Source organism: Eptesicus fuscus, chromosome 9 (assembly GCF_027574615.1).
Source record: "Eptesicus fuscus isolate TK198812 chromosome 9, DD_ASM_mEF_20220401, whole genome shotgun sequence".
Lineage (NCBI taxonomy): Eukaryota > Metazoa > Chordata > Mammalia > Chiroptera > Vespertilionidae > Eptesicus > Eptesicus fuscus.
Window position 1 is genome coordinate 62,918,685 of NC_072481.1, and position 12,965 is coordinate 62,931,649.

The 12,965-nt window shown below is 41.0% G+C and overlaps 1 protein-coding gene across 1 annotated transcript; it reads right to left on the reverse strand.

Annotated features, from left to right (window-relative positions):
- Positions 1 to 5,874: 5,874 nt before the first annotated feature.
- On the reverse strand, positions 5,875 to 12,552 carry C9H1orf52 (chromosome 9 C1orf52 homolog). Its single transcript, XM_008139483.3, has 3 exons — positions 12,245 to 12,552; positions 11,413 to 11,611; positions 5,875 to 7,156 (listed from the first exon to the last, which is right to left on the reverse strand). Exons 1-3 carry the CDS (start codon positions 12,509 to 12,511, stop codon positions 7,083 to 7,085), a joined length of 540 nt encoding a protein of 179 aa, XP_008137705.2. The 5' UTR covers positions 12,512 to 12,552; the 3' UTR covers positions 5,875 to 7,082.
- Between the last annotated feature and the right edge of the window lie 413 nt (positions 12,553 to 12,965).

The following is a 12,965-nucleotide window of genomic DNA, read 5'->3' on the forward strand; positions in this document are numbered from 1 at the left end:
GGGCCCTGGCCAAATTCTCTAGAAAATGCCACTTACGGTCTAAGGTGTTAAGTCAACATCGCCAAGTAGGTGCCAGAGGCTACTACTTGGCAATCCTATTCCTTTAAAAAAAAGCATTCACCTCTTTTTTACACAGTTGAAGCAGCAGGGGTAGGGGAGCCTTTTTCATGAGTGGTAGTGAATTCCAGGGCTTTGGTTCAGAATTAAGTCACTTACCTCAGGGTTCCAGACAGTCTGGAATCCCAAAGTAAGCTCTTCTCCAGGGTGGCAGCTTGGTGTAGAGAGAAAAGATGGAAAATTCAAAAACACCCTGCATTGTAAGGGCATGATCTTTCTTCCCCAACCATGGAGCAGTCTAGAGAAATTAACCCTCTCATCTGTTAACCTCACCAACAGGCTTTAACAGCTCTGCAGGCCTGGATGGCTCAGGTAATTGCCCTAATTCGTTTGGTATGGACGGAGGCAGGGGCAGCAGGTACTTGGAGCTCGAGTCTTTAAGCTTAAATTAAGAGGGAAAAAAAAACCAAGACTGTATGCCTTACAGATTTGACATATGAATTCCAGATGTTATGGAAGACATTTTACTGTTAAGGCTTTTGGGCCACTCTTTGTAATTAAGGAGAAGATTGGAGGGGAAGGCCTGAAGGCAGAACATGGTAAAGAGAGCAAGGTTCTATAGAACCTCAGGAGGTGTGTGTGTGGGTGTGTGTGTGTGTGTGTGTGTGTGTGTGTGTGTGTTTCCAAACTGAAAACTAGCAACAGAGTCTTAAAATCCCCCTGCACGTGAGCCTCAGAGGAGTTGCTGGTATGTGTGAGGTGACTTGCTTATAGCTTTGCTGGCGGACACGTCACCTCCTTAGTTGGGAGTGCTTGTTTTGTTATTTCCTTGCCATTTCCCTCAGGAATTCTAAATTTAAAATGTTAATGCAAACCCACCAGTGTTCTTGGGAAGGTTGTTAGAATTTTTGCCCCATTTAGAAACAAAGACAGGTAATTATACCAGGAATAGAGCTGCACTTTTACTTCAATGATATGCACCAAATCCTGTTTCTTCTTCTTCAGAAAATGGTAAAACACAGGGAAAGGAACAGGAGTTCCAGACCCTGGGTACCAAAATATTACAGACACACAGGAAATGACTTTTCAAATCCAGCCTGTAAACCTGTCATTTCATGGGCTTGTCTGTGAGCCTTGAAAAGAGAGGCGAAGATCACAGAGCAGGCATTCCTACATTATGGGAAGGCTGTACCGGGGACCTCTGGAGGACTCCCCACGCCCCGGTGCTATGGTTCTAAACTCAAGCCATAATTTGAAATGTTAGAGAAAAGCCAATGAAATTTGAGGCAAAATTTGTGGCTTAAAACAATCTCACGTTACTTTAAGAAACAATTGACAAGCTAAAATATAGTTTTTTGTTTTTTTAAAAATATATTTTATTGATTTTTTACAGAGAGGAAGAGAGAGGGATAGCGAGTTAGAAACATCGATGAGAGAGAAACATCGATCAGCTGCCTCTTGCACACCCTCTACTGGGGATGTGCCCGCAACCAAGGTACATGCCCTTGACCTGGAATCGAACCTGGGACCCTTAAGTCCTCAGGCCGACGCTCTATCCACTGAGCCAAACCGGTTTCGGCTAAAATATAGTTTTAAAGGGACAGGGATATATTCCCAGACCTATTGCTTTAAGATGTCCAATTAAAAATACTCCAAATATGTGGTAATTAAGCTATAAAGTCATTGAAATATGCATTAATCCTCTTTAAAACATTTACGTATTGACTTTCATTTTACATCAATCTAATCTATCTGAAAGATGTTTCTGGTGTATTCAACAAATTCTGCACTTTTGGTGAACTGGTTTTGGATTCACTAATTACCCAAATATTTGTATTCTGAGTGCCTTCTAGGAGTAAGACATTCTCTGGATGAAACAGACAGGAATTAATAAATCAATCTGCTGGCTCATTCAGGCGCGCCTTCCTCTTCTCCAGTGTAGTGAGGAAGCCCAGTTTTCTCCCCTGAAAAGTAGGGCTCGTAATAGCACATACCTCATTGAATTAAATGAGTTAATACATGCACCAAGAACAAGCCTGGCACGTACTCAGTAAATGCTGGCTATTCGTTTAGTACTGGGCATGGGGGAAAACAATGTACAGGTCCAGATTTAGCGATAAACAGAACAAAGTATATAAAGAAGGGAATGTTTGAACTGCTCCTTGGAGGATCAGAAGGGGGTGTTCACTAAGTATGTAGAAGAAGCCCAGGCCAAGCAAACTGTACAAGAGAAGGCACAGAACTATGAAACTAATAGGATATCTAGGGATTATAAACAATTCATTAGAGCCAGATTAAGATGTATCCTATATAATAAGAGGGTAATATGCAAATAGACGAAATGGCAGAACAACCGAACAACCAATCAAGGCGTAATATGCTAATGATATGCTAAGGATGCTCAACTGCTTGCTATGACATGCACTGACCACCAGGGGCAGACAGTCAGCTGGTCGACCAGTTGCTATGACGTGCACTGACCACCAGGGGGTAGATGCTCTGACCGGTAGGTTATCTTGCTGCTGGGGTCCAGCAGATTGGGACTGAGCGAGATGGGCTGGACATGCCCTGGAGCCCTCCTGCGGTCCCTCCCCGGCCCGATTGTGCACTGGTGGGGTCCCTCAGTCTGGCCTGTGCCCTCTGGCAATCCAGGACCCCTCGGGGGATGTCGGAGAGCAGGTTTCAGCCTAATCCTGTAGGCCACTCCCCTTGGGAGGGTGCCAGACGCAGGGCTCATGGCTGGTGAGTGCTGCTGCGGCAGCACGAGCCTCTCCTGATCGGGACTGACTGGGCGAGAGCCCGAAGCAGGCACAGTGGGGCCGGGATGAGCGGGAGCGGCAGGTAGGAGCTGCAGGTGGCGTTGGACTGCGGGTTTCAGCCCTATCCCTACAGGCCACCCAGAGGGACCCCACCCGTGCACGAATTCATGCACCAGGCCTCTAGTGTGAGAATAAGAGAACCTTCAGTGTTTACTGCCCAAACCTATGTGATGGGAAGTAATGCAGAGGGCAAATTTCCAGGTTGATGGTGACACCATTAACTAGAAATGAAATATGGGAGGTGACATGGGTTTTGACACAGTCTTTGGTTTTGGACATCCGGTATATGAGGGGCCTTTGAGACCCAAGGGGAAATATACAATTGGATATGCAAATCTGGGGCTGAAACTTGGCTGGAATCAAGATCCAGTGTGGAGAATGAGAAAGGAACTACATAATCTACACTGGCATTCAAGGACAGTTGCCAGAGAAAGAGCCAGAGAAAATAGAGACACGAACCAGGATAGCATGGGGCCCTGGAAGAAACCAAAAGAGTAAGAAGAGTTTCACATCAGTTGGGATGTTTTTGAAGAAAAATGACAGAAAACTTAACTCAAATTGGTTTAAACTGTCAAGATTTATTGGCACATATAACTGGAAACACAAACCTCTGCTGGATCACCCCTAAGCCTGGGGTGAGGAATTCAGCTTACCATCAACAGTTAGCAGTTACATTGAGTGCCTACTATGTGCCAAGCATTGCTCGTCAATAAACAAAACAGGCTAAAAGTTCCATCTCTGGGGCAGTACACAGAAATGCTTCTTGGTATCTTTTTTTTTTTTTTTTCTCCTGCATTAAAATTTGCCATGCTTCAAATTGAGAAAACTAAGTGGAAGGAGAGCAAAGAGAGAAAGCTTCAGAACTTAATGAAAAGTTCAACAAAACACTTGCTGGGAATTTCACACCTTTTTGTAGGATTGTCTGTCTGGCATTCCTGTACTAAGTGATCATGGAAGGTAAAACAGGGGAGCAGTTCTGTATGGATACAAAACTCTAAAATCCAAAATTCCACCAAGGATACATTTTAAAGTCCAGTTGTGGATTTAAATTCATCAGTTTTCACCTATCAAGTTGAGTTGCCAAGTTCATTCAAATATCTATAAAATAATCACATTTTTCAAATATCTCTGGTAGGGCTTTGTATCTCAATCAGGTGGCAACATGTTTTATGTATATGTAGGCCATGTCCAAACCTGCATTAGTTCATTCATATTTTAACTGTCTCTCCTCTCATTTGGAAATTATTTTAATAGCTAAAAAGCAGTGTCAATTTTCTCAACAATGCTCTCTGATACCTTTTGAATGTTTTCCACAAATCTCTATAAGGCTATTTACACTTTAAATTTTAAAATGACCAAAAAATGCTTAAGTTCTTTTCTCAATTTTATCCTTATACAAAAGAGTCCTTCATGACTGATACAATTTCCTTATCCTAAAGATGAGCAAACTACCAGAAATATCAAGTGATTTGTTTCTCTAAAAAGGAAGCAATTTGATTAGAGGATTTTTCTTATGTATATGGATTTTTCTAAGCTTTTTCACTGGATTTTCAATAGCAGCTTCTTACCTGAGAACCCACAAGGACACCTAAGCAAACATGTTCCCAAAACATCTCTGAAGGGGTAAAGAATCCATTCTCTAATGTAGTAAGTGCCAGGAAAGTCTACTTTCCAACCAGGGATATTTCTGTGGAAGGTGAAGAAATCCATAAGCAAGTTCATCTCCCTTCCCATTGGCCATATTTTGAGAAGAAACCCATGATACAAATGGCTGAAACTGTTCCAAAATATTTAGCCTCCTTCCTTGTATCTTCCCTTCCCCCTCCCAAATGAAAACTAGCCTGACCTGTGTATCATAGATGCACAATTCCCAGAAGTTGCTTAATAATCTCACAAGTGTGGCCACTACTTGTCCTAAAATATTGGAACATATAACCCCTCCAAAAAGAAGAGTAGTATTTATTTCCTCTCCATTCTGTTACCTTTTAGAAAGGAGACTCAAAACACCATTGGGGACTGCTGTAGTGAGCTTTTGTTCTGTCTTAATTGGTGTAAGCTGTGAGATGAGTTGAACCAATGGGAGTGAAACAAAATGTTTAAAAGGTTTTCAGGGAGTGGCTTGCTGGGCTTTTTTTTTTTTTTTGGTGGGGTTATGGTTTGCTTTCATTTTTTAATTTTATAATATTTTAGCAAATTCTGAGCTGTTTCACCAACATATGCATTCAGACTATACACTGAGTGGCCAGATTATTATGATCTCTGAACGTCTAATAATCTGGCCACTCAGTGTATATCCTATATAATAAAAGGCTAATATGCAAATTGTCTCCTTGACTAGTTCAACCAGCAGGCAGGCCAGCCAACCGCCCATGTCCTCTCCCCCTGGCCAGGCTGGCCGGACCCCACCCATGCACGAATTCATGCACCAGGCCTCTAATATATATACATACACACACACAACACACATACACTGAGTGGCCAGATTATTATGCATTCAGAGATCATAATAATCTGGCCACTCAGTGTACATTTTGACTCATTAATTATAATTCCATTTAATTTGGTGTCACAGTGGGTTCTGCTTTACCAGCTGATGCCATCCCCCTCCAAATTATTCACATACAAAGACTTCAACCTTAAACAGTTTCTTGCTTTGTCAATTACTTCAATTTTGGGATTCATACATTTGTAAACCTAGAGGATAGGCAGCTGCAATTGTTTTTTTGTAAGTTTGAGACATACTAGAAACCATCATACTGTTACATTCCTTGCTTATTCCAAAAACATCATGGCTGGTATACTTTTAATGACACAAATTTTAATCTACTTGATCATGTTCCCAACTAAACAAATTTTAGTTTTTTAAAGATTGGCTTCCAGTATGGGGGGAAAGTTGGGCTGGGGATTTTTTAAAACTAAAATCTGTTTTTTACACTATAAATGCAGCGTGTTCTGTAATTAACACTGTCTCTTAAAGGTAAGAATCATGGAGAGACTGATGCAGTGTATTTTTTCCTTTTATTATTCAAAATGTTACAAATAACAGCACTACATTTTGGACCATGTCAAATCAAAGATTACCTTCCTGACTACAATCTTGTTTTCTTGATTATTACTATAGGTAAGCATTAAAATAGGAGCTGGGTAGAGAAACCACGTAGAAGTAGGGTTGGCTGATAAATTATAAGACACCCGGTTAAATTTGATTTTTAGGTAAACAAATTTTTAGTATAAATAGGTTTTAAATATTACACATACTAAAACATTATTTATTGTTTATGTAAAATTCAAACTTAACTGTGTGTCCTGTATTTTTATTTTTGACATCTGGCAACTCTTTGTATTCAGCCAACTATAACAGGGGAATCAATTAATTTTTACAGTATAAGACATATATGATACGTGCAGTAATACAATCAGGTGAGGAGAGGATCTCCACTACCTACCACATAAGGGTACCTAGAAAAGATGCCAATCACAGTTCCTAAATTTTGATTGGCAGATAGATGGTTTAGTGTGATTTTAGAGCTCAAGTGTCGTGCGTTAAATCCCAAATTCACTGTTCACTAGCTGTGTAACCTTGGATGTTACTCTTTATTATAAAATAAGGTTACTAATACCTGTTTTACTAGGCTGTTTGAGGATCACAAATAATGTATGTACAAAGCACCTGAAACACAGGAGGAAATCCCTACATGGTAATACCTACTATCAACATCACATGGCAAAGAAGAGTATGTCACAAATATTCAAATGTTGATGTAATGCAGTAATAGTACTATTGAATAAGTAATTTTATTTCCATGATCTATTTACACTGTACAAACACTGTTGAAAAGCACCCTACAAGTTCACAGTACATTACATTATATTTACTTTAAAAATATATTCCTTTATAAAAGGTTCATAGGACATTGGCATGTCAACATCTGACAGAAATCTCAAAGCATGTCAACAGTCCTGTGATAGCAAGAATGCTTCCAAGTGTTGTCAACTTCACAATCACAAGTCACCATTTGAGTTTTAAATACATAGAAGTTTTAAATAAAAAGTGAATTTTACAGTGGAAAGTTCCTGCCGCAGCAATACTTATTAACGGGTACTTGCATGGAGATGACATTTCATATTTTACAATATCAACTTATCTGACCAAAAAACCATTTCATCAATACGTTTCGCAGTTCAAAATTTGTCATTTGTTGTTTTCTACTTTTTCTTCTTTGTTGATTCTCCCGGTTCTACTTTGCGCTTTTTAGAAGTATGCTCATCTTTTTCATCATCTTTAAACAGGAAAGGAAGAGTTTCAATCAGTAATTTTTAAAAAGCATTACAATTTCATTTACTTTGTAACAATATCATCAGCTTCAACTAATGTTTCTTTCAAAGTTTCCCCCCAAAAGTCCAAAAATTAACTTTTAAAACTCTGATTTTAAAGTGCAAGTAAAAAAAGGGATTTTGTTTCAATTGTTATACAAAATTCGCCCTTTAGTGCTATATGTAAGGTAACCTAAAATACAAAAATCAGATTTGTTCTGAAAAGGCTATTCCCATGTATTCCACAGCATATGTTGTATTTAAATATATAATCTACACTTTGTATAAACGGAACACACTATTTTCCACACACACACAATTTAACCATAACATTATATAAGTGGCTATCAGATATTTTTTTCCCTTCCAATCTGCTCTAACTCCCCCCACCGCCCCCAACAAATAACTTTCCTCCTTCATATTGTGAAGAATTTGAGAGGGAGGATGGAGAAGAACCTTACATTAAAACTATGTCCTTTATAACTTTTCTAATGTCTGTAGCTACAAAAAATTAATTTGACAATTAATATAAATGTCAAAAATGAGAAGTGGACCATTTTTTCAACTTAAAATATCTAACTACAGAAACAGAAAAAAATAACAAGAAAAAAAATATCCAACTACATGTTTCAATAAAACACAGGGTAGCAGAGACCAGCTGCTAATTTCCCATTTCTCTGAACAAATGTGTGGCTTTATTTTAAGAACACTACATAGATGGAATAAATAACTTGTAGAAGATATGATTTACAAAATACAAATTTATTTTAAGTACATTACTGAATTCATTGTACTTTTGACTTTATATTCTCATCAACAACAGATACTCAAAGTTCAACAACTATTATGTGGTGGTCTAAAAACTATTTTGATGTTGAAAGGGTCCTTTATTTTAAAAAATTTGGGAAGCCAATGATATCAGATCATAAAACTATAGAGGAAATATAGTTAAAACCTTAAGTCTTCAATTTCCTTTTGCTAACTGTACCATACTCAGAATATTTCCTTTGTTGATAGGGGCAATAATTAATATCAAGAACAGGTGATTCATCTTCATTCATCTTCAGACATAGCATGGAGATGTTATTCATACATTTCATAAAGCACTATGGATTTATGTAGACAATAAGATAAAAGACAATTCAGCTTAACAAATCACCCCAGGAATTTACAAACCAAAGTTTTAATCAGTAGTTTATTATGTATACACAAAGATCCTTGCTCTACAAACCAAGTAAAATAATATAAAGCTCAAATAAACCAAGCCTATGGTTTTTAATTGGAGTTTAATTATCATCATGCTTGACTTTAGAGATTATTTTCACTACTAATATAAAAATTACTTTGTAACTCTACTAGAAAAATCTGTTAACATATATTAAAAAGATTATCTTAAGACACTTCTGCTTTTAATCCACCATTTGTTACAAGTGCACTTACTGAATAACAACAAAAATACAAATTACTGAGGCTGGAAAAGTAAGTTCTTATCACTGATAAGAACAGAAGAGCTAATGCCATCTAGTGACATAACAAGGCATTGCCTTAAAAACCAGAGCAGGAAAAAAAAACCCTCCAAAACCCTGAAATGTTCCTTCCTTCATCAGCTTTACTACTTTGTGCCATATACTACAGAGGCAACAGTAAGAAAACAATTTTTCTATTATGGAATTCATGTTACCAGAAGTAAATAAGCTTAAATTATTAATACAAGCTAATGTTCTAAATTAAAAAAAGAAAGCATTAGCTACTTGAGCTAAGCTTTCATGATTGTTAATAAAGCTACAATTCATTATCTAAGCACCTTACAGATCTATATTTTACAACCACTAAACAAGAGGTGCTAATAAATAGCAAGGTTCAATGACCAGTTTTGAACCTTTCTCAATTCCTCTTAAAATATCTGGAAGAAGTTAACTGGCAAAAAGGACAAAAGGGCAGGAAATGGGAAGAAAAAGTAAGCATAATAATGTGATAATCTAAAAACTTAATACGAGGTATTTTATGAATTAAAAGAAGGTATTTATTATAAGAAGACAGATTTCAGGATTATCTTTTAATCTTGTGATCCAGCTTTAAACTGGTTGAGTGTGTTTGGGTCCTTTTGTTTTTTGATATTGCCAACATTCACTTTCTGATGGAGGACCATCATATGATCAAAAGCTCAGAAAATAACTATGGCAACAGCAGTTTGCCACATATTTGGAATTCCTTCTATCTGAACTCAATAGGCAAGCTGGAAAAAAAGAAAATTCTTTCCACTTGTCCTGGATATATAACCCTCGCCTTTCCCACAGGAAAAAGGAGAGCACCTGTGTATACACCCCAGTTACACCGTCAACTCTAGTGGCCTTGCTGCCATACTTCCTATGGAATATTTGCCATATTTCTTATGCACTCTAGCTTGAAAAATATAAAAAGACGAAATTCCAGTTTAATAATGCGTCCTTTCCATTTAAGGACCTGAATTTGTGAAGGTACCTACCTCGGAGCATGCCATTTTCTAGTTTTGTGGCCTTGGACATATCACACAAGCTCTCATTTCCACATTTTCACAAGGTGTTGTAAAGATTAAAGAGTATTTATGCAAAAGTGTTATTATTAATGATATAAAATACTATACAATATGAGGTATTTAAATGCCCTCTTTATTTGGTGTCTTCAAAACGATGCATTTACTGACGATGTTCCTTGGTGGTTTCTAATACACATTGGGAAATCAGTGAAAGAAATGAAAAATCCAAGTAGAATAAAAACTGAAGAACTACCAGTTAGTTACTCTTGCTCTTAAAACAAACAAAACTCTCTGCATGGTTGTGAAAAGAGCTAAGTTGGCTGCCTTTGATTTATGGGAAGATGATCAGAAATCTGTTTAACAAAAAAGCGTACACCCTTTCATTAAAATGATAGTCCAAAATATTTAGTCCAACTCAACAACTGTCCACTGCGTACTTAGAATGTATACTACTGCAAACTTTGATACAAACATAAATAAAACCCGGACCCTGCTGTGTAAGGAACTCATTTTCATAAAGGAGACAGACAGTGACTAACTAATCCCATAAAAGGTGGTAAGTGCAATCAACACCATTAGAATACACAGGTACAGATAATTAATTAGAGGGAGGTAATAATCTCAGATTTTCTTCTTCGAGTTGGATTTTGAGGGATAAATGAGTTTACCAGCCAAAGAGGAAGAGAAGAACATTCCAGTCTACGGTGCAACATATAATGAAAGGCATGGAACTATAAAATAGCATGGCGCATTCGGGTTTGAATTTTAAGACCTTAAAGTGCCAGAAAGGGGCCAGGTGAAATGAGAGCGGAGAGAAAGGCATCCATCACAGAAGGCTTTGACTCTAGGCTGTTGGTGAAGGGTATTGGGCAGGTGAGTTACATAATCAGCTTTGATTTTTAGAAAGTTAACATTATTAGCTTCAGTGTGAAGGATGAAAATGGGTAATAAAAGTGTGGCGGCGGAGATTACTGTGGCTACTTACAGTCCAAGTAAGAGATGAAGTTATGATATTATGACGAAGGCAAAGACGACGAGGTCATTATATTACTATTTTTAATTACTATATAGTATTAACTCGGGTAAGCTCATTTTGTCACACTAATTTTCGCTTTAAACCACAACTGCTTTCATATAACATGAAGCCGCCACAACTGCAATCACAAGAAAGAATCCATGAATTAACTCCGCTGTTCTAATAATAAGCCGTCATAAATCCCACATACCACTGCCTGAGATACCAGAGATTTCACTCTAAAGCCTCAATAATTTATGCTCTTTCTCTAAAACAGAGCAAATACTACTGGCTGAGATAGCGGCGCTTCGAAGCTGACTAGGTACTACCTTAAAAAAAAAAAAAAAAAAAAGTAAAGCCAAAACCGGTTTGGCTCAGTGGATAGAGCGACGGCCTGCGGACTGAGGGGGTCCCGGGTTCGATTCCGGTCAAGGGCATGTACATTGGTTGCGGGCACATCCCCGGTGGGGGTGTGTGTGTGTGTGTGCAGGAGGCAGCTGATTGATGTTTCTGGCTCTCTGTCCCTCTCCCTTCCTCTCTGTAAAAAAATCAATAAAATATATTAAAAAAAAAAAAGTAAAAAAGTATTCAAAGACTCTCCTAATTAATTTGCTAACGCGCCAGATACCCCAATCTTCTTGAACTCAGCACAGGGACCAAACGGCACGGCCCCCCAGCCCGCCTCTCCTTACCCGATTCCACCGTCTCCTCCCCTTCCGGCAGGAGCCGGGCCTTCCTGACGCTCGGCGGGGCGTCGTCGCCGTTGTCCTCATAGATGTTGGACCACTTGATGGCCATGTCCAGCTCCGGCGGGGGCGGCTTCTTCTCCGCGGTGTAGGTCTCCGGGGGCGGGACGCAGTTGGACTTCCAGATTTTGAATTCCTTTGGCGGCTGTGAAGCAAACACACGAGGCGCCGTGAGGAACCGAGGTCCCCAGCCTCCGTGGGGCGCATGCACCTCCCTGCCGTTCGATTACGGTTCAGGTTGACCTTTTCATGTTAAAGTTTAAAGACACATTTTTCTTTTTCCATCCAAATCACAATACTGTTACGTGAAAAGCCAAAGGGTTCCCTGTACGAATAAGGCTAATAACTTTTAATTACCAAAGAAGAATCCAGTCCCAGACACTACGCCAAGGCTGACCCTTTCCGGAGGCTGCAGCCGACACTGTCTTGGAGGCAGCACCGCAGGCACTTCGGCGTCAGGGGGGAGGGGTCTCGGGGACCAGCTGCAGCGGGGGCGGGGGAGTCACCACCGTTAGTCCTGGCCCCGCAGGAGGGGCACCGAGCGCGGAGGTCTGGGTCTCCTCACAAGCGGGCGGGGCTGCGGGTCCAGACCGGGCACCCACCAGGCGGGGGGAGGGGGCCCGGGCTCCCGGGGCTGGAGGGGGGAGGGGGCGCGGCATCCCCGGGGGTGACTGCGGGTGGGGGAACGGACTTCCGGTCCAGGAGGCGGCTCGGGAGGGCGGAGGCCGGGGCCAAGACCGAGAGCGGGGTCGGGGGTGGGGTGGGGGGGAGGCCTCACCTCCTCGGGCGCCTTGACGACGTGCCTCTCCCAGTCGATCTGTTTGTTGAGCGGATTGTAGAGAAAGGCCGGGCGAGTCACGCTCCGGAACAGCTCGTCGGGGCCCGGCAGCTTCTTGTGGCCGCAGCCGCCCGCCGACTTCGCCGGGTCTGGAGCCCTGCGCCTCGTCTCCTCCGGCTCGCTGCTGTCCTCCTCGTCCGAGGAGCCGGAGCTGCTGCTCCCGTACGCTGCGAAGTAGCTCAGGGGGTCCTTCTCCTCGGCTGCCATGACGGCGACGCTCGGCGACCGCGGCCTCCGACGGAAGCCGGAAGCTGTCACAGGCCCCCCCCGAGGCCCCCGCCCCCGGTCTCGCAGGTAATCGCGGGGAGGGGTGCGCCCCCTGGCGGCCATGCCGCGCTATTACTCCCGGCTGCGGGACTGGCTGGAGAGGCCGCGCATGCGCCCCAGCAGGGGCTTACTTCGCTCATTCCGGTCTGAGGTGCACTGAGAAGAGGCAGGTGGTCCCAGCCAAACTTTCAGCGCTCAGTAAGCATTTATTAAAGGCACAGAAGAGCTAAGAATTTTGTCATTTCACTGCCACCTCCCTTTAGGTCTTGCCTAGAGAAAACCAGTCTTTCCTTCTGATCCTGCTGCATCTTCTCTTCAAAAGAAAAAGAGATAAAAACTGTGAACAATAACATGGCAACAAATACATATCTATCAACAATTGAATCTAAAAATC